We start from the raw sequence: 21,102 nt of genomic DNA, 5'->3' as shown, positions 1-21,102 counted from the left end.
TTTCTGTATGTACGTGTGTAGTGATTTGTTTTCCGTGCAGAGGCTGTTTACAAGGGAGACGATTAAGGTCAGGAGGGGAGAGAACGAGGCTAACCGTAACTTAAAGCTGCTACAAAACTTCGCCCGGGTGCAGAAGGCAGAGGAGGGCTGAGGCTGGGAGACTGCTGGCGTGGGGAAGGAGCGAGGGCGATTCTGGCTTCAACCACCACGAGGACGAGGTGTGTTCGGCCTTTCCTTGTGAAAAAAGCCCCAGCGCAGGCAGCCGAGAGCCGCGAGCCTGGACTGGGCGCGCGGGAGCGGAAGATTTTGGTCTCCTCTGCCGGCTGCGCTGCCGTCCAGAGCTCACAGAGCTTTAGCAATTTGCACAATAGGTATCACGCCGCAGGGTGAGGCTGGCTTCCTTGTATCCTGCTGGAGGTCCTCGCGAGTGGCATCGCTCGGCAGCGCGGTGCCGGGAGATGCGGGAGCGCTGCGCGCGGCCGCCCCTCGGGCTGCTCCAGGAACAAGGCGTTACCCGTGCCGTCACCAGGGGATGCTGACCTGTATTTATCATGACTGTTAATCAGAAAGCTTCATCGCGACGTGTCCAGAGCCCTAAAGCCATTTTGTAAGATAGCAGTATCCCTTTTCTACAGCCTTATTAACGAGTAGAGTATCTTTAAAAGAAAAAAAAAAAAGGAAAAAAAAAATAAAAAAAACTAGTTCATTTCTTTCTGTGGTATGAAACTCGTGTACTGCGAACATATGAACGTTTAGCAGAAATACAACTTACAGTTTTCTTAAGAAAAACAAACAAACAAAAAAAAAAGACAAAAAAACCTGTCTGCTTTCCATACAGTCTTTCCTCAGGTGCTAAATAAGGGTTCCAAAAATGGATACTGCTTTAGGAGTTTCTGCTTTATTCTTAAAATACATATTTTTTTGCTTAGGTGTTGTAAAGATATTTTAACAAGAATGTTTTTTTTAATGTAAATAAGATTATGCGTCTTTAATTTTGTTGGTTTATCTCCTTTTTGTCTATATTAAATAGTCTAATTTTCATTTTATCCTTTTGAGAAGGACCCTCTTGTGACCTTCCTCGAAGACATTTCATTGAGTGTTGCTGCATTTGAGAATGAATCTACAACTGTTCATGTCTTGGATTAATGCTGCTGCTGCTATAAGTAACCCTGAAAATCAAGAATGTGTGATGCACTTTTTTTACATGACCATGTAGTTCCTCTGAGGATAGTTGAACCCTCCTGTAACACAGCCACTAACTGCGGGGAGCTGGGAGCTGGGGTGTCGGAGAGGGCTGTACCTGATCCTGGTGCTGACCTACGGGAATTTCTATGCAAACGCAAGCAAAAGGAGAACTCTTAACTTGAAAGAACACTGTGCTTTTTTTTTTTTTTTTCTCCTCTCCTTCCTTTTCTCAAGCTGCTATTGGAAGGGCAGTGCAAATCCCCGAGGTTTCCACCTTCTCCTTCCTCGATGGCTGGCGGTGCGGGAAAGATGCCAGAGTATTTGTGAGGTCAAAAATCTCAATGAGCTATTGTCTCGTCTCCGCTTTGAATATTTTGTTTTCCGTCTGAATAGATCTTTGGAAGGAAATTGCTCATCTCTGGAAAAAAAAAAAAAAAAAAAAAGGAAAAAAAAAATCTTTTTAATGCTTTATCTCAATGTGAAGTTAACCAGCAGTATTAAAAATCGCACGGCCTCCTTCCTGCCTGGCTGCCTCCCCGAGGCTGGCGCCGTGTCCGATGTCCTCCCTGGAGGAAGCCCTGCTGCAGCAGCGTGGCCTGAAGGCGTGTGGCACGGGAGGAAGGGCCCTGGGGCGCTGCCACGGGGCGTGGGTGGCTCCAGGACCTCTCCTTCCCCATAGGTGACACCCAGGCCACCGGGGCTGGCAGGGGGGTTTGCACACCACGGAGAAAGACAGAGGGAATTGACTATCTATAGAAAATCCTTTAAAAAAAATCTTAGTAAAGCCAGGGAAGGGCTAAAGTGGTGTAGGAAAAAAGCTTTGGGATTACAACTGCCTGGAAAATAGCATATAAATGGCGTAGAGCAGAATTCCCCGCCTGCTTAATTAATTTATCCAGCATCATCTTTTGGCCAGCGTTTGCTCTTTTACACACGTGCGTGTGTGTCCCTATCCTGAACGTGCCTTGCGAGTGTGCTTGCTTGGTCTGAACAGACCTGGTAGCAGCTCACGAGCTGTCGGAGAGCTGGGCTGCTCACTCGCAAGTCCCATAACCATGGCCCATCTCCAGTAACCATCTCCCATCTCCCATAACCCTGCCCCATCTCCAGTCGGCCCATCGGGTCTGCGGTGGAAACGAGGCTTTGAAGCCAGTCTGGCTAGTGGCTGTCTTACAGTTTGGGGAAAACGTCCTTCAGGATGGCACCTTTCCTTTCCTAACATGACCTGTTTTCTGCGACTTTCGAGGGGAGTGGGGGTGAGAGAAGGAATCTGCTTTGCTGTTCTCCTGCAGACAGAAATAAGCGTGGCAGTGCTTTGCCTGCAGAGCAAAACCAGGTGAAGGTCCAGAGCCAGCGCCACTCTGGAACTGGGGGTTCTCTGCAGCAGCCGGGATTCCCATTGCCCAGGGGATTTATTCCCTTCCAGGCTGTGGTTCTTGTTACTGTGGGTTTTTTCTTTTTTTTTTTTTTTTTCGTAAAGGAAAAGTAAACATGCCTTGCTTACAGTTAACGAAGTAGAAATGCTTATGTTTGCAGTCAGTGACTCAGAATATGAAGCTGTGCAATTCTTGTTTCTTCATCTCTCTCTCTCTCTCCTCGCCCGTCCGTGTGATTTCTGTTAGTCTTTCCGTACTTCTGCCACTGTAAATGTGAAAGCTTGCTTGCATTATTTTTTAGAAATGCATTTTGCACACTCGGGTTTCGCTGAAGCTCCGTGAAAAGGTTAGTTTGAAGCAGATGAATAAAGCTATGCACATGTTTTGAAAGTTTAATTTGTGTCTCATTACCAGAAGTGACTTATCTGCCCTCTTTTGCATTCCTGTGCTGTCATTGCCTACATTATCTTCACCATCTCGGAGGGTATGATGTAAGGTGACAGTTCTTTGCTGACAGCTGTAGCAGAAAACTGGCGCTTCTTGATTTTTTAGTAGCCTCTCTCTCCTTTGCTTTCTCTGTCTCTCTCTCTCTCTCTCTCTCTCTGTATATCTATATAAATATATATATTATTTTTTTATTTTAAAGAGCCTACTTTAGTAATTGGAGGGAGAGGGGTGAGCTGGCTTGTTTCGGATACACTTCGTGCTGTTGGATGAACGAGTGCCCTTTTCTCTCTGGTCGGGAGCGCGGTGGCCGTAGCCGCGCCGGCCGCGCTCTCGTGCCAGGCGAAGCAGCTTGGAGGAGGGGATGGAGATCTGCCCGCCGGGCAGAGCTGGTGGCACGGGCAAACTTGAGGCTTCTAACGGCAAAATAACCGAAGAGAAACCCTACCGTTTTGTATTCCCACTGTGAGCGAGAGGGACAGGCTTCCTCGCTGTCCCGCTGCGGGTGTGTGTGCGCGGGGTGCGTGCGGTTTGTGGCCGCCGGAGCGGAGCAGGGGCTCCCTCCCGGCCTGCGGGGTGAGAGCTTTATTTTGGCTTTGTTTTCCTGAGTTATGTGCGTTGGGTTGCAGGTGCCCCCTTTGAAAACTTGTTGCATAGCCCAGAGCCTTTGTGCAGAGGCGTCTGGATTTTGTGACGGGAGAAGGACCCCGACAGCTTTCTCCCCGTGTTCCCTTCACCATGGCAGAAATTTGTACTAACTTGACAGCTTTTTTTTTCATACAGAACAGGGCTGCTTTTCTATCTACCATCACACGTGTACTTACACACCTTCAGTGGCTCGCAAGCCTCTGGAGGTCCTCGACTTGTTTACTCGGGGGACGGATGCCCCTCTCTCCCCCTCCCCGAATACTTCAGTGTTAATAGCGGTGCGAAACACCACCGCTCGCTTCGACTCCGTGCTGGGCTGGAGAGCTCTCTCCAGGCAGACCCGCAGGAGCAGGGCACGGCTCTCCCGGGCAGGAGCCCTCTCCTCCTGCCCTGCCGATAGTTCTCATTTCCTTCAGTTCCCTGGTGTGTATTAAAATCGCCGCGAGGGGTTGTGCTCTACCTGCTCAGGAGCTGAATTACCTCTGACCTGCGGAGAGGGGCAGCCCCTCTTTGTCGTCGATGTTGTCGTGTGCAACCAGACGAAGCAGGAAAGGTCGGTTTTGTTTTCTTCTCCCCTTCCTGGTATTTTTGGAATAGGTTAACGCACTCTGTGTGCCCAGCTGGAAAAGTAGGCGTTTTCCCGATCGTGAGAGGGTGGCTAGAAGAGTTAGTGTAATACCTGCTGTAGCTGTGTCCGGCGCAGCCCGCTGCGCTGGTATGGGTGATGTCACGGACTGTAAGGATAGGTAATGTCCATGAGCTGTAATGGCATGATGTATCTTTACCAATGATGTCATACTTCACACTAAATGTTTAAAAAAAAAAAAAAAGTTACCTGAATTTTGTTTATTCTGCACCAACAGGTCTTCAAAATTTATCCAAATTTTATTATTTTATCAGGAAAAAAAAAAAAAAAGAAATTTGTGTAGATCGAATACGTTAAGACAGACAATAAGTGATGTAAATTGTTGAATAAAAATTTTAAAGTTTGTGGGTGTCGGTGTGACTTTTTTTTTTGCGTTCTTAAGGAGCATCCCCCTGGCCCTGGGGATGCTGCGTGGCTGCTGGCCGGGTGATGCTGACCACGGAGCACACGCGTGGTCGTGGTTGTGTGTATGTGAGTGCTGGGCACTGCTCGGCCTCGCAGGGGAATGGGGCGAGGTGTCCCATACCTTCAGGGGGATGGGGAGGGCTGGGAGGAGGAAGGGAACCCTGCAGGGGCCGGGATGGGGACGCGCGACTTCGATTCCAAGCGCACAACAGCAAACACCCACCAAGCTGGTTTGATCTTTTTCTTTCAGTCACATTTATTGGCAGTTGTGGCAGCTGGTACCGTTTAGGAGTGTTGTTCCATAAAGCAGTTGCAGTACAAGAAGGGGGCGTTATTTCAGGAGGGGGGAGTATTAGCACCAAAAGGGAGCCGGTGAGCTTTAGAAACCTTGCAAAGATGTGCTCGAGAGTTGGGGTGCCGGGCGTCGGGCAGCTACTGCTGGATGCGCCTGATGGACTGGATCTGGGAGGTCTGGGCGTGTGAGCCCCACTCTCTCCAGTGCTTGTAGTCTCCCCCGTGGTGGTCGGCCTCCAGGACGTACTGGTAGCCGCGGTACCCGGGATACTGGTAGCAAACCCAGCTGGAAGAAACGGAGGCGTCAGGCGGCCGTAAGGGGAACGAGAGGTAAGCAAGGGAGTTACGGGGCGTCCCCCCTCAGGCTGTGGCAGCAGAGCGGTGGCCGTGGTTTGTCCCTGCTGCTAAGCCCAGGCACGCTGGTGCTTGGTGGCCCTTTGCCTGTCACTTACGCGCCGCAGGGGATCTTCATGGAGCCCACTTCGTTGTTGGCCCAGCCCATGGCCTGCAGCGAGGGGTAGTCGTCACTGATCTCCCACTGGCGGCCGATGAAGTTGTCTTTCTCGAAGACGGTGATCTTGGATTCCTTGTGGTTCTGGGATGGAAGAGCAGCGGGTGAGGGGGAGGCAGTGCGCCCTCCCCAGACGCAATTTGGGGCAGCGGCACAAAGGCTGCCCCCCCCCCCCCCCATACAGCACAGTTCGGAGGGTTTCCTGGGGGCTGTGTGCGCAGCTCAAGGGATGGGGATGTTCAGAGCCCCCAGGGCTGGTGTGAAGGTGCTGGGGCAGGGGCAGGGCTTGTCCTGGGAGGCATCAATAACAGCTGTGCTCATGTACAGCCGGCCCAGAAATTCCCTTTAAAGCTTTAGAAAACAGAAAAGCTACAGCAAATCCTTCTGGGCACTAGGGGAGGAGTTGAGCCCACTCTAAGAGCCTCTGCTGCCTGCAAAGCCCCTGGCACAGCAGTTTTGCCCTTCCTAACCTCAGTCTCTTGGTCTGGGGGTACTGCCTGGGAGCCTTCGCTCTGCCTGGGCTCAGAGACGTGCGAGCTGGGAGCTGCTGTGCAGCCCGCTGCTGCCTCCAGCCCCCTGCCTGGCTCCGTGCTGGGGCAACAGAGGTTGCTGCAGCCCAGACACCTGGGGGCAGCTCCTGCCCTGCCCGGGGCAATTCCTGCCCTGCCTGTGCCTCTGCTGCTGCTGGGACAGGAGGCTGCAGGCAGCCCAGGAGCGGGGGCACTCACGGCAGAGCAGACGGGGCGGAAGGACATCAGGCGCTCGATGTGGTAGGCGTTGCTGCCGCTCCAGGCGTCCCAGCGCGGGTACTCTCCCCTCTCCAGGATGAACTGCTGCCCGCAGAAGCCGGTGTGCTCGTAACCGACCCAGCTGCAAAAACAGAGCAAGGGCTGCCAGGGCTTCCTGCAAGCAGCTCTGGGCATCCTGCTCGGGGCTGGCACCGGGACGTGGATGTAGGTGCAAGGAGGAGGTTGAGGTCTAGGCCTCTGCCCGCAAGCCCGGGTGCTTGGGAGGAGAGGAAACGGTGCTGGATGTGGGCAGAGCACCCGGAGAGGGTGTAACAGCCTGGCTAGTGCCAGAGAGGCGTTCAGCATGGCATCACCAGCATCCCCTGGCTGCTGCAGGAGGTGGGATCCCACCCTCAAGGGGCCCAGCCTGCAAACCTCGGTGGGGATTCGCTTCCCCAGCAGAGCTCTGTGGCTGTCTGCATGGGCTGGCATCACGTTAGGGTGCCAAAGGACGTCTCCAGCAGGCTGTCCTCTCCCAAACACCTCATTTCTGCCTTACTTCCTAATTACAGCCTGGCACAGCTGGAAAGACCTGAATTCCTCATGCCCAAACCAGGCAGAACCAACCTGGCTCTGGGCAGGCCTGGGAGCTGTCGCCTGTTCCCTTTTTGGGTCCCCCTACACTGAAAACAACAAGGAGGTGAGAGGGATGCCTCCACCCCACAGGATGCAGTTTGCACACCCACATAAGAGCCTGCCCAGCACCTGCCCCCACTCCGGGCACCCCACAGGGTGCAGACCCCTCCTGGGCACGTCCCTGTATGGGGACTGGGGATGGGACATCCACAGCTGAGGGAAGCAGGGAGGCAGAGACTGGGCTGGGGACTGGAAGGAGGGAGGCACAGCGCTGTGCATCCTGCAGGCCTGCTTATGGGGTAGAGGGGATGCTGAGGGGCACGCCGAGTGGGGGTTTTGAGGGTTTCTTGCCACTGACCAAAACTCAGCCCTGGTCCCATGCCCTGCAGTCAGCCTCCGAGGAAGCAAGGTGAACAGCCTGGCTGGGAACACGTCAAGTGGAGCAGTGAGCTGATTACGGCGCGAGCACGCATGCTGCGGTAATCCCATTAGCATTACAAATCCTAAATATAGCAGTGCAAATCTATCTTGTCTGCTTCCCCAGCCCCAGCGGGATGTTTGCCATGGGGACTGCTCCTTACGCACAGCGTCTCGGAGCAGCTCGAGAGCTGTCTCGCCTGTTACAGGAAGGTTCCTGCGCGCAGGGAGAAGCCTGGCTCTGCTCCATACCCTAACAGTGACCGGGGCAGCTCAGCGCAGGCTGCAGGAAGGCTCTGCTATGGCCCTGAGGAGCAGGGCTGGGCCCTGGGCTGAGAAATGGGGTTCTTAGTCATGGTGCTTCATGGGGTTACACGGGTGCACGGGGGCCAGGCTGAGCTCGTGAGCCAAGAGCCCCTCACTGAGCACTGACCTTTGCTGCATCCTCGGGCATCATCCATGCTGGGCACTGGGGAACAGCAGCATGACTGCTCCCAGACCGTGGGAGGCAGTTTTAGATGATGCCAAAGGTGTTGCTGCTCTCCCCTGGCCCTGTGTCCGTGCTGGTGCTGCCCAGAGCTCATTGCTCTGCCCTGGCAGGGTGGGATCCCAGTACCTGGCTTCCCCCGGCTGCAGTGCTTGTCTCCAGCTCAGTGGGGTGAGATTTTCCAGCCCTGCACGTGCTCAGGCACCCCTTGCCCTGCCAGCCCCCCACCTGGGAAAGCACCCACGCCACGGGCAGCCGGGTACTCACGCGCCACACTCCACCTTTAGGGAGCGGATGTTGTCGAAACCACACTCCATGATGTTTGGACAGGCTGAGGTGAACTCCATCCTCTTGCCCTGGAAACCTTCTTGGTCGTATACGGTGATCTGGAACAGAGAACGAGCTGCCAAGTTGTGAACTGCCCAGCAGTGGCCCCAAAAGAACCAGCACCTTTTCCAGAGGGTCATGCTCCATCTGGGGAAGATCCAGCTGGCATCCTTTGGGTTTCGATGCAGCACCACATGCCTTCATGCATCCCGGTGCTGCTGGCCCCGCAGCGCCCTGCCTGGTGCTGAGGGAGCCACATGCCAGACCCTGCTCCGCTCTCCTGCTGACCCCTGCAGAGATCAGTCCCTGGGGCAGCAGCACCGTCTGGAACCATTCTGGGACGGGAGGGTGGCAGAGCTGTGGCTGGCATTTCTCCCAGCCTCTGCTCTGAACACTCGAGGGCAAAGAGGATTAACGGGAAAAGGGTGAGGGGGAACTCCCCGGGGGCTGTGGCTGACGCTGTCCTCTCCATGCTTTGGCAGGATTTTGCCCTGCTTGCACACGTGCTTCTCCTTTCCCTCTCGGTTCCCTCTGTGAACTGGCTTTGTCCCCAGTGCTGTCACCATCCCTGGTGCCCTCAGGGCTGCTCTCCACCTTGCCCTACCATGCCCAATGCCCCTTTTGCAGCCCTTGTGCCCTGCAGTCCCATGCCCACCCTGCCAGCGTGCCTTCACCCACAGGGGAGGGCAATAAGAGCGTGTGGCTTTGGGGGCTGCAGTAGCTGCCTGGCACGGCACAATTTGTCACAGCAGGGCACAGCCAGGCCAGGGTGCTGCAAAGAGGCTTATGAACTCCCCAGAGGTGTTTGAGCAGGCAGGAGGCATGCTCCTGTGCCTTGTTTTCTTGGCTCCCCCGGCCTCACTCCCTGCGGTGCAGCTTTTCTGGCTGGGGAGGACCGGCTTTGCCCCCTCCCTGTCTCCCACCTCCACACCTGAGAGGCAGCGGGTGCAAGGACGTACCTTCCAGGGGCCCATGGGGACAGGCAGAGGGTTTGTCTGAGCCATCTTTGCTGCTGGAAAGGTATCTGGGGAAGGAAGGAAAAGCAATCGGTGTTGCAGAGCACTGCCACGGCATCCCCCTGCCCGCTCACGGGTCTCTCCGTGAGATCCTCGCCAGCTGCAGAATGGTGTGGGGGGCACAGAGGTGGCTCAGGAGACACAGACAAAATGGGGTGCCCCGTCCTGACCGCAGCCTTCCCACCACCACCACGGGGCCCCTTCCCTCCTCCCAGCCATGGCACGGAGCCCGTGCACCCATTTCACACCGGGATGCAGCGCTTGGTCCACTTCTTCTTCCCCCAGCCATGGCGAGGAAACCCCGAGACAGTTTGGGGAGCACACTCTGCCCTGTTACTGGAGAGGTCCAAGGGACCCTCTGCTACCATCCCTACCCTGGTGATGCCTCCCTTGGGCACTCCTTCCTCACATCGGGACAGGCTGAGGTGCCAACAGGGATGCTGTGCCCCACCAGGCAGGTGCTGGGCACGGAGATATCCCACATCATGGGGGGCTCTCTGCCACCCGCTATGCCCGAGCTGCCAGCGGGGACGTGTGGGCCCTCCAGGTACCTCTGGCTCCTCTCCTGCCACCAGAGAGGAGCATCCACACGGCGGCAGCGGGGCGAGAGGGGCTGGGGTGGAGCGGGGCCGGCCCCAGGACTCACCTAGCTCAGGCGGTACTGCTGCTTCGCCCATGTCATGTCTGCCTACTTCAGCGGCCCGGCTTTTATAGGGAGCTGCTGGCCAGGAGCCGCTGCCAGCATTTGCGGAGCCGTCAGCACAATGCTCTGGCTGGCATTGTTCTGCTGATCCCCAGAGATTTCAGCAGCTCATCCCCATGGGCCCGGCCACATTCTTGGGGAAAAAAAAAAAAAATAATAAAGGAAAAAAAAAAAAATTTGATCATAACAAAAATAATCGAGGCGGCTGTTTGCACAGATAATCTTGGGCGTGAATGACTCAACATTTTGGCTCTTCTGGCATTTTCCAGGGGCAATGCACTGTGCCGTCACGGGGCTGGCCTGGCCTGGGTGCAGGTGAGCACGGGGGGAGACAGCGTGGCACCATCTGGGTGAGCCTCGCTCCGCCGGCCATAGAGGGTCCCTGCCTCCACCCCATGTGCTGTGGGGTGTCACAGGGGCTGTGGGGTGGCACGGGGGCTGTGGGGCAGCCACAGCCCCATGGCAGCAAGGGGGCCATGAGGCTGCTCCTTCCAACATAGTGGGAGCTGCAGGACCCCTTGCCCACATGTCCCCAGAGCCACACCAGGCCCTTGGTACGGTGCTGGCTCCCTGAGCTCACACAGCACCGCCATGGCCTTGGTGCAGAGCCCGTGGGGGCGGCAGGGCTGCCATAGGCCTGGGCAGCACTATAGGCCTCGCGGTAACCATGGCAACCTGGCGCACCTAGGCCTTAAGCCTCACAGTAACCATGGCAACCAGGTCCTGCTCCCCCTTCCCCGCAGGGCTCCCTCAGGGCCATGGCGGGGCGGGTGGCGCAGGGTGAGGGTGCCATGGGGGATACAGCCTGTGGGGTGCCACGGTGGGCACGGGCTGTGGGTGCCATGGCGGGCGTAGGCCGAGCCGCCGGGGGTCAGGAGGCGAGCGTGGCGGCGCGGGCTGCTGCCTCAGCGCATGGCTGCCGGCACAAAGCGCCGCCCGCCCGCGTCTGACTGCCCCTTTTGTCCTCGCAGCACAAAACAAAGCGCCCCGTCAGCGCGGCCCACAGCCCGGCCTGGCGCGTGGCCTGCGGGGACCCCGGCAGGGCAGCATGGCCGGGGTGGGGTGTGCGGGGAGACGGGGCAGCCCTGCTTTGGGGTCGTCCTTGGGGGTGGGGATGGGGGCACCCTGAATTAAGGGGGTCGGGATGGTGAAATGGGGGGAAGCAGAGTGCTGCTGAGGTCTGACACTGACACAATGGCTGATTTTGTTGTCACATCCCAGTAAATTCAGGGTGGGGGGCAGCTGCCCTCTGCCCAGCCATTGAAACACAGCTCACAAAGTGTCCCCAGGTGAATCGGGGCACCCTCCCCAGCAGCACGTGAACCCCTCTCAGCACACACATCATCCAGCATGCCTTTTGGGGACCCTGCCAGAGGGGGACATGGGCTGAAGCACATCCCCAACGCCCCCCCCAGCCCCCTGGGTATGCCCTGCGGGCATGGAGGCTTTGCCAGGAGCGTGGTGCCGCTAGAGGGAGAGCTCAGCCCGGCCAGGCAGCGCTGCAGCTGGCGCATGCGGGCGTGCAGCAGTGTGCAGGGGGTGTACGGCACCGCTCACCCCTACACCCACACACAGCCGGTCTGTCAACAGAAAACACCACAAATGGTCCTTGGGCAAAGCCCCGAGCTGGCAGCCAGCACCGGCCACAAACAGGGTGGGGAAGAAACCCCCTTTATGCACCACCTCGTGTCGGGCATGGCCACAGCGTGGCACCCGGGGTGCTGCAGGTCCCCCCTGCAGCTCACACCGAGCCCCTCCTGGGGGCAGATCCCCCCGCCGAGGACATGGGAGGACGGGAGCGAGGGCCTGGGGAGCCACCGCTGCTGCCACAGCGCTGTCGGTCCGCGGGCTGTCAGGAACAACTGGTTTTTCTAGATCCCGGAGACTATAAAAAAGCAGTGACCTATTTAGCAAACCCCGTGGCGCTGCGAAGCGGCTGCCTCCCCTCCCAGCCCAACTCGGGGCCCTCGCTGCCGTGGCCAGACGTCTGAGCCTGCCGTGGGCACTCCAAAATGCTGCCAGCACCTGTTGCCCCCTGTAAAGCTGTGCGCAGCACGGGGAGTTTGTAGGGTGTGGGATTTGCTGGGTAAAGCCCCGCACAGCTCCGTGCCGAGGGAGGGCTGCTCAGGGCAGGGTTGGTGGGGTCAGACAGGCTCCCGCAGACGTGTGCTGGGCGTTTTGCCATGTGCACGGAGGTGTTCATTGGGGAGGTGCACACAAGGCTCTGTGAGCCCCTCGGTGCTGCCCTGAGGCTCGGCGGCCCCAACCAACGTCAGCTCCAACCGACGTCAGCCCCGCTGCTGCCTGCCCATTGCGATAAGGGAGCAGGAGCTGCCGCAGGCTCTAACTGTCGGCCGGGCTGTGCTGGGAAGCAGGGCACCGAGGTACAGTAGCATGACACGTCCCCTTGCAGCAGGACAAGCCACCTCAGCCACCGACCCTCCGTCTCGCCCGTCCCCCTTGCCGCTCTCCAGCTGGCCGCGGCTCCCTGCGCTCAGCGCCACGTGCCCAGGACAAAAGGAGAGCACCACAAAAGCAGCAGGCAGCTGCGCTCACGGCTGCCGTCCTCCATCGCTGCAAGGGCTGGGCCTCATCTGCCGCTGGGATCCGGGGCTGGGAGCTGAGGGAGACAGCGGGGAAGAACCGGGGGCAGATCCCAGTGCCGTGGGTCCCTCTGTCCGTGCAGGGCTTTGGGGCAGAGATGAACACTGAATAGTGATTTTGGGACAAGCTTGTGGCTGCCTGACTATAGGGTCCCCGTTCCCTAAGCTCTCTCCAGCTTCCCCAGACTGCCAGCCCTTACTGTGCATGCCAGGGTGCCCCAACGGGGGTTTGCAGCATTTCTGGGCTGTGCCTAACCTTACAGACACACTGCCCAGAGCTGGACACGAGTGGAAGGGGCATAACAAAGGCACTGCGGTGCTTGGTGCTGGTTGCTGACCACGTGCTGCCTCCTGTCCGAGGCAGCGGGCATCCTCCGGAGCCATCAGCTTCCTGCACCCAGCCCTCCTGGGGACAGGTGCCATGGGGAGAAGCACCAGCTATGAAATGGTTCTGCAGGCAGCTCCTCCACCTCCTGCTTTGGATTCTCCAGCTCAGCCCACACCGGTGGATACAGGGATGGTCAGCCTGAAACCCTCCCCTTGCCGGGTGGACTGCCCTTGGTTAAATCCTTCTGAAAAAGGGGGACCCCAGGAGCACGCACACCTCATTGCTCCCACACCCCCAAAGCAGCACCTTTGCCAGCTGGAGGCACCGTGCATGCTGTCCCCAGAAGCTGCCCGAATTCCTTACAGCACCAGGGTGCTTTCCATCGCGGGGTGCGATGTGCCACGGGGTGGGGACTGCGTGCGCTGGGGGGCTGCAGGGCTGTGCCATAGGATCGCGTTGTGCTGCACTTCCAGGGGGTGTGAGCGTGCTCTGCGTGCACCAGCAGCGTGCGCCAGGCTGTGCAAGAGTGTGCGTGTGTGCTGGGGGTGTTCGGGGGGGGGAGTGTGCAACCCAGCTTGTGGCCAGGTGGGTGCGTTGCTGGGTGCACTGGGCTGTAAGTGCACTGGGGTGGGTGTGTGTGTGCACTGGGGGTGTGCCTGCACCAGGATGTGTGTGTGTGTGTGCATTGGGGGTGTGTGCAATTTGTGTGTGTGCACCGGGGGGGGGTGTGCAAGCACCAGGGTGCGTGTGTGCACTGGGGGTGTGTGCACTGGGGGTGCGCCTGCACCAGGGTGTGTGTGTGTGTGCACTGGGGGTGTGTGTGTGCACTGGGGGTGTGCGCCAGGCTGTGTGTGTGCACTGGGGGTGTGTGCACGGGGTGTGTGTGTGCACGAGGCTGTGTGTGTGCATTGGGGGTGTGTGTGTGCACTGGGGGTGTGTGTGTGCACGAGGCTGTGTGTGTGCATTGGGGGTGTGTGTGTGCACTGGGGGTGTGCACCAGGCTGTGTGCGCGCACTGGGGGTGTGCCTGCACCGATGCGTGCGTGCGCGCTGTCTGTGCACCAGGGGCGCGTGCCACCTCCGTGCGTGCGTGCACCGGCTGTGTGCGCGCACCGCGTGTGCGTGCCGGCGTGCACCGGGTGCACGCGCACCGGGGCTGCGCACCCCGGCGCCGCGTGCGCGCGCGCACCGGGGCGAGCCCCGCATCCCTCGCACCCTCCCGGGGGGGGGTTGCAGCACCTCGCCCCCCCAGCCACCCCTCTCCATCCCATCCCGTCCCGTCCCGGGGCCGCGCCCCGGTGTTGCGGGCGGCGCGCGCAGAGCCGGCAGTGCCCGCCCCGGTACGGAGCCGCCCCCCCCAGCCCCTCCCCGCCCCGCCCCGCGCCGCCGCCGCCGCCGCCGCCGCCACCGGGGCCCGGCCCCGCCGCCGCCGCCGCCGCCGCTGCCTCCAGCGCCGGGGCCCCGCTGCGCCTCCGGGTGAGTGAGCGAGCGCCCGGCACCGGCACCGGGACGGGGCTGCGGCTCCTGCAGCGCGCTCCCTCCCCCCCCCACCCCGGATCCCTTTTTCCCTTCCCTCCCCCCGGTCCGGGCCGCGCCGGTGTGCGTGCGCGCGCGTGCGCGTGCACCCCCCCGCCGGCGTGCACGCGCACGGGGCGCTGTTGTCCTGCGGTGCCCGTGTTTGTGCATCCTCCTCCCCTTTCTTCTTTCCTGACCCCCCCCTCCCTCTCCCTGCTGTGCGCTGCGCCCTTGGGTGCCCCCCTCCCCGTGCCAAGCCGTGCCGTGCCGGGAGCTGTGCGCGCCCCCCATGGGGGGCATTTGGGGGTGAGGGGTGCTGGGGGAAGATGCTGTCTTCCTTTTTTTCGGGGGGGGGGCAGCCGGCCTGATCCTGCTCGCATGGGTGTCAGCAGGGAGAAAATGCAGGTCTGGGCCCCCCCGTGCTGCCAGGGAATTGCACTCAAAGCCATTCGCCCGGCTCGCCGCTAAGCAGTGGTCCCCTGGCACCCGGGTCACCTTGCTGGGGGTGCTGTGGGGTGCCCGAGGGGGTGGTCTTACAACAAATGAGGGGGGCTGGCAAAGCCCCTGGGTGCTGCGGTGCCTGCCGATGCGTTAATTTGCCCGGGGAGCAATATATAGAGCGGCGAGGGCTGGGACGCGTGTCCAGAAATAGTGTGGTTTCCAGCCGGCCTCTGAGATGCAAATCGCTTGGTCAACGAGCGTTGGAGCTAAACTTAGGGCAGATGCTGAAAAGCGTGGGCCCACAGCACGCCAGGAGAGCAGCAGCCACCATTCCCTCGCCTTGGGGGTCCCTTGGAGACGGGGGACCCCCACCCTTGCACCGAGCCCTGGGCAGAGCCAAGCATCACCGCAGCGCCTGCGCCGGCCCTGGACTTTGCCCGCTGACAAGCTGTGGCTCAGCTCTTTGCTGTGGGCTGGGCCCTGCTGGGGGTCACGCTGCAAAATGGGGTCCCAAAACGTGCTGCGGGGCAGCTGGATGTCTGCTGGCAACCCCTCGTGTGGGCAGTGGGGTGAAGCCCCCTTGCAGGGGGTGTTCTGCAGCAGGGGACTTCTCCTTCCCCACCAGCCGGTTGCTGAATCGCCGCCGTTCCCAGCACAGAGCCCGGCGGGGTCACTGCTCTGCAGCGGTGTTTTGTAATGCTCAGGCTGTTTTATTGCCCCGGTTTGGGGCGAGGCGGGCGCTGGGGCGCGCCGGGCACGCACACCCCACAGCCCAGGGTGACGCGTTGAAGCTCTGCCGGCACGGCGACGCGTTTGCCAGCCAGCCACGTCCTCTGCTGCCGGGTTCCTGCACGGGAAGACCCAAAATCCAGCTTTGGGCAGAGCCCGGTGGCGCTGGAAGGAGTTGTTCTCCTCCTGACGTATCCTGGCGTTGTCCGTAAGGGCAGGCAGAGTGGAGAGCTTTGGAAACCCCCTAAATCTTCTGCGGAAATCTTGTGCCGGCGTCCGGCGAGGAGGCGAGGAGCTGTGGCACAGGTCAGCCGCTGCATGGGAACAGCTGGACATCGCTGCCAGCAGCTCCCTGGTCCTCAGGACTGTCCCCAAACCTGGGGCACAGCCGGGGCACGGGGGTCCCGAGGGGGTGGGTTCCAGCCTCTAGGTCCCACCGCCGGCACCGTGGGGCGGGCAGGGGCCGGCAAACTTGCGCTTCAGGTCCCCGTGTCGGGAGCGCGTCGGACGAGATTGCGTCGCGGGGAGGGAAGGAGTGGCCCCGAGTTTCAGTGAACGCCTTCCTCCCTGCCGGGAAGCTGCGGGGTCACGGGGCTCAGCACCGCAGCGGGGGAGCCCTTTGGGGGTCTCGGGGCGGGGTTTTGTGGTCGGTTCCCCTACGGCTGTGACCTTGTGGGTGATGTCCTCCCTGCCCTGACAGCCCGCGTGTCGCAGCAAGCACCTTGCGTGCAACACGCGGGCGAAGCCGGCGCCCGCGGCCGCCTCTCCCCGCCGTGTGCTGGCTCATGCACGCTGCCACCCCAACATGCCTGGAGCTGGATAATCCCGGAACGAGCCCGGGCTGAGCTGGGGAGGGTGCGCGGGGTGATTCAGGAGCAGGGGAACGCTCAGCGGCCACCCCCTGCTCGCAGCACCCGCCTGCGCCCGGCTTTTTCCAGTGCCTGCATCCCGTTGGCGTCCTTGGGATCACGGGGCTTCCTTGGGGACAGGCAGCGACCCCGTAAGAGCCAGGGGGAGGCCGGGGGTCTGCGCTTGGCCGTGCTGGGGGGGCCTCGTGGCTTCCAAAGCTCCTGCCCCTGTGCACAGTGGCCTTGCGTGGGGCGCGCGTGGCGGTGCTGCGGGCTGGTGCTGCTGGCTGGTTGGCGCTGCTGGCTCATTAGTGATGCAGCTCGTAACGCTCCTTCCCCCTTTTTGTCGAGCATACAAAGGCCCGGAGGGAGCATGTGTGCGGGGGAGAGGAACAGCCGAGGACAAAGAGCGGTGCTGGCCGACGGGCTCTGAAGGGCCTCGTCCCTCAGCAGCACCTGCCTGGCGGGCTGCGCCGGCCGCTCTGCCCGTGGGGTTCCCCGCGGTACCCGGGGAGGGTCCCGGCAGCCCCCGGCCCCTTCGGTGCCCCATGGTGAGCTGGGGGTGCCTGGCACTGCCCTGGCCAAACCGTGCTGCTCTGGGGATGCCCAAGCAGGTGGGGTCACCGGTGGCACATATCGGCTCGGCAGGAGGGGTGCCGAGCCGGTGGTTCCCTCGCTGCCATTGCTGGCACCGAGGCCACGGTGGCACTGCGCTTGTCCCCAGCATGAGGAGAGCTCGGACACGGGGCACAAAGGGCCCTGTGTCCTGCTGGGTGCATCTGGGGGCACGTGGCCCTGCGGGGAGGTGGCACAGGAGGTGGGGATGCTGCGCTGGAGATGAAGCATGGCTCTGCAGACACGGCACGGCACGGCATGGCACGGCAGGGCACACGGGCATGCCGGGTGCCCACGGAGCCCATGCTGCTGGCGTGGGGAACGTGCCTGTCCCCACGGGTCCCACAAACCTTTCCCCACCGGATTGCTCCAGCGCAGATGCTTGGAACGTGGGGACTTTTCCTGTTGTCCTTTGTGCCGAGGTTCAGTTCCTGCGCGGCGCGGCTTCCTGCTCTGTTTATATATAGCTGTCAGTCCGTCCCTCGCTGCTTTTCCACCCAGCTGTTTGATTTTTGAGTTGTTTATCCGCAGCCCAGGCGCACAATGGAGGTCGGTGGGTGGCTGGCGGCCGCGCGGGGAGGCAGCGCTCGCCCCGGGGCCGAGGCCGGGGGTGCCCCGGGGCCGTGTGGGGGGCTCCGGGGGGGTTCAGGCTGTGTGGTGGGGCCTGGGGCTGGCCGTGCCATGGCTTTGCTGCAGGCTGGGGCCCTCCCCCTGCGCGGGATGCCCTAATGAAAGAGCGACTGTTCCTGGAGGTCGCCGCAGCGTCACGAGTTCTGCGTCGTCCCGGCTAAAATTAGGCGGTTATCAGCCTTTCGGAGGGATGCGATTTCACAGGTTCCTGTTTGTTAGGGGGGCACTCGGCCAGGGCTGTGTTTGGGGGGCTCCCTCCCCGCTGTCCCCCCTGGGTGGGGACACTGCGCTGCTGTTCCCTGCGGCCCTGCTGGCTTTGCGGTGGCCGAAGCTGGGGCCAGCCCCAGAGAGGCCTCTGTGCCTTCGACAAGGGGCTTTTGAACCAGCAGGCGAGGTGTCTGCGGTGCCGCAGGCTTTATTGCCTGGGGAAACATCCACACCAGCAGAAACCGCTGCAAACATCATGGGCCCTCGGGAAACCTCTCTCCCCTGCCTGCCCGTGCGGCTCCCAAACTGCCTGAGGGGTCTGTGGGGGTCTTGCCCGGGCTCTGCTCTCATTTTGGGGCGTCCCAGACGTGGCCCGGGCTGGGGGTGGCAGCAGGTGACCCTTTGGGGACACGGGGTCGGTGCTGGCCGTGGTCTGACCATGTCCGTGTGTCGTTCCGCAGGCAGGCGGCCGTGCCGTGAGCAGCGCCCCCAGCAGCACCCTGCCGCGGGGGCGAGCGCGCCCCGAGCCCCCCTCCACCATGTTCAACCTGATGAAGAAGGACAAAGAGAAGGATGGGGCCCGGAAGGAGAAGAAGGAAAAGAAGGAGAAGAAGGAGCGGATGTCGGCGGCCGAGCTCAAGAGCCTGGAGGAGATGAGCATGCGCAGGGGCTTCTTCAACCTCAACCGCGCCTCCAAGCGGGACTCCAAGGCCCGCCTGGAGATCTCCAACCCCATCCCCATCAAGGTGGCCAGCGGCTCCGACCTGCACCTCACCGACATCGACTCGGACAGCAACCGGGGCAGCGTCATCTTGGACTCGGGCCACCTGAGCACGGCCAGCTCCAGCGACGACCTGAAGGTGGACGACGCCAACTTCAAGGGCTCGGTGCTGCAGCGGGCGGCCAAGTTCGGCTCGCTGGCCAAGCAGAACTCGCAGATGATCGTCAAACGCTTCTCCTTCTCGCAGAAGAGCCGGGACGAGAGCGCCTCGGAGACCTCCACCCCCTCTGAGCACTCGGCAGCCCCCTCCCCGCAGGTGGAGGTGCGTGCGCTGGAGGCTCAGCTCGCCAAGCACGGGACGCCCCCGGGACACCCCCGTACCCCTCCTGCCGCCTCCTTTCGAGCCAGAGTGCCGGAGCTGGTGGGCAAGAGATTCCCCGCAGACCTGCGGCTGCCCGCCCTGGTGCCCCCGCAGCCCCCCGTGCCGCGGCAGCTGGAGCTGCAGAGGCGCAACACCGGCGATTTTGGCTTCTCCCTGCGCCGCACCACCATGCTGGACCGTGCCCCCGACGGGCAGGTGTACCGGCGCGTCGTGCACTTCGCCGAACCCGGCGCCGGCACCAAGGATTTGGCGCTGGGGCTGGTGCCGGGCGATCGGCTGGTGGAGATCAACGGGCGAAACGTGGAGAGCAAATCCCGGGATGAGATCGTGGAGATGATCCGGCAGTCGGGGGAGACGGTGCAGCTGAAGGTGCAGCCCATCCTGGAGCTGAGCGAGCTGAGCCGCTGCTGGCTGCGGGGCGGCGAGGGGACGCGCCGCGCCACCTGGGATGTGAGTAGCGGCGTCCCTGCCACCCGGCTGATGCCCCCGGGTTTCTGCCGGCCGCCACCGTCCTCGCGGCGGGTGTTTGGGTTGGCACAGGGCGTGGGAAGCAGCGGGCGTTGCAGCTGCTCCCGGCTGCAGCAAGCTCAGGGAGGAGCGGGCGGCCGTGGCGAGGATGCGGGGGCGATGCCTGCTGCGCTCCGGGAGGCAGGACGCTGCTGAGGAAGGAGTCTGCAGCTGGCTTGTGAGTTCATACTGGTGGGTTTTGGCCCCAAAATGCTCAATGTGAGGCTGGTTTTGGCCTTTCTCCTGCTGGAAGGGCTCTGGAAAGGCTCTCCTTTGGAAAGCCTGTGCGTTGACCCAGGTATAAGTGAAGGCAAAGCATCCGTGCCAGCGCTGGGACGCAGCACGATGCCTACCAGCCCCAAAGCCCCCCGCGCCCACCTCCCCCTGCCTCTCCTCCCAGGGAGGAGCGAGGTTTGGCAGGGAAGGGAGCTCGGGGGGAAAGTTGTGAAGCTTTGCAGGAGGGGAGTGACGAGATTCCCCTCCTGGCTGCGGCCCCGTGGGCACGGTGGGGGCGGCGCGGCGTGCAGCGCGATGGGGAGATGGAAAGTTTGCAGAGCCCGATGTGCGTGGCTGGTGCTGTATAAATAGAAACTTAATGGCTGCGTGACCCACATCTTCCGCGTGTGCCGCTGGCTCTGCTGACCCTGCCGCGGGCTAACCATCACCCCGGCCAGTTTCCAGCTGTTTCCCTGGATGCTGAGACCCTGCAGAGCTGGGCAGAGCTGGGCCTGTCCCCGCCGTGTTGCTGGTGACCGTGGTGCGGGGAGGCTGCTCCTTGAGTTCCCCGAGCAGGTGCCAGTGCTGCAGGGTGGAGCCTGCACCAAATCTGGGTGCTGGCTTTCCAGCAGCTCCTCCTTGGAGCCCTGCAGCGTGGCCAGCTCTGGAGAGCTGCTCAGGGCACTGCTGGCTCCAGGACAGCCCCGAGGGACTGGGGCTGGGGGCTGAGGGCCACGGCTGCCTGCCTGTGGCTGTCACTCTTGCTGCAGCACGCCACTGTGGGTGCAGGTGCATGTTTGATGTAAGCACGTAGGGGCTGGTGAGGTGCTTGTGGCACCAAAAACGCAGTGCTGGGGCTGGGGAGGGGAAGGAGGAAATGCCAGTGCCCTTGGAGCAGCCGGGGCTGCGGGGGAGATGCCGCAGCATATGGCCTCGTGGCGGGTGCTGGCACGGCCAGCGCGCGCGGGCAGCAGCTATCTGCTCCCACCGTGCATGGAGAGCACAAGGAGAGCTCTCTGCCCGCCCTCCCCCTGCCTCCCCCATGCCTCTCCGGGTTTCACTTTTCCAAAAAGCCACCAGAAAGCCAAGGGGAGGCTGGCAGGGCTCTGCGGTGGGCGCGCTGTGCTCGGTAACAGCGGCGCCCTTCCCTTTGTGCTGCGACCAGGCCGTGCCCGGCGCTGCAGGGTCAGTGCCTGCAGGGGGTTAAAGCATAAATCATAAATCATGGCAGGAGCAGTTCCTGGAAAGGAGCCGTCCCGTGCGCTGACCACAGACCGCTGCTTATCTTCAGGATATGCAGCGTAACGGGGCGGGCGCCTGGGCTGCAGCCAGCTCCCCACCGCCATCCCCAGCCCTGCCGTCCCCGTGCTCCCTGTCCATTTTCTCCGGCTCGGGGCAGGGGCACCTCTCCACGTGAGCTCGTCCTGTGTCCTCGCTGGGGACCCTTGACCCTCAGCAGGGACACGGGGGGGACACGGCCGTGGCTTTGCAGGTGGAGCTGGTGCCAGCGGCCGTGCCGGGGAGCTGGGGCAGGCAGC

General features: G+C 61.4%; 3 protein-coding genes across 6 annotated transcripts in view; 2 read left to right on the top strand and 1 right to left on the bottom strand.

Moving 5' to 3' along the window:
- Nucleotides 1-18,327, top strand: part of NUFIP2 (nuclear FMR1 interacting protein 2) — a 34,547-nt gene extending 16,220 nt beyond the window's left edge. Inside the window, exon 5 of the mRNA XM_082776439.1 lies at nucleotides 18,200-18,327. The gene's annotated coding sequence lies outside the window, so the exon portion shown is untranslated. The remainder of the gene's footprint in view (nucleotides 1-18,199) is intronic.
- On the bottom strand, nucleotides 5,047-9,819 carry CRYBA1 (crystallin beta A1). Its single transcript, XM_082776676.1, has 6 exons — nucleotides 9,767-9,819; nucleotides 9,064-9,128; nucleotides 8,045-8,163; nucleotides 6,238-6,379; nucleotides 5,451-5,593; nucleotides 5,047-5,284 (listed from the first exon to the last, which is right to left on the bottom strand). Exons 1-6 carry the CDS (start codon nucleotides 9,795-9,797, stop codon nucleotides 5,137-5,139), a joined length of 648 nt encoding a protein of 215 aa, XP_082632802.1. The 5' UTR covers nucleotides 9,798-9,819; the 3' UTR covers nucleotides 5,047-5,136.
- The window catches only part of MYO18A (myosin XVIIIA), a 33,057-nt gene continuing 29,373 nt past the window's right edge, over nucleotides 17,419-21,102 (top strand). For 2 of the 4 annotated variants that reach the window (XM_082776425.1, XM_082776427.1), the window contains exons 1-2: nucleotides 17,420-17,450; nucleotides 18,200-19,291. In XM_082776425.1, coding sequence (XP_082632551.1) covers nucleotides 17,445-17,450; nucleotides 18,200-19,291 — 1,098 coding nt within the window. In that variant the 5' untranslated portion in view covers nucleotides 17,420-17,444. Of the gene's footprint in view, nucleotides 17,451-18,199; nucleotides 19,292-21,102 lie in introns of those variants that run through there. The other 2 variants (XM_082776424.1, XM_082776426.1) reach the window with 2 other exon arrangements.

This window comes from Aythya marila (genome assembly GCF_965140915.1).
Source record: "Aythya marila genome assembly, chromosome: 20".
Taxonomy (NCBI): Eukaryota; Metazoa; Chordata; class Aves; order Anseriformes; family Anatidae; genus Aythya; species Aythya marila.
The sequence above is the reverse complement of the archived record's forward strand: the minus strand, read 5'-3'. Positions and strand labels throughout refer to the sequence as shown.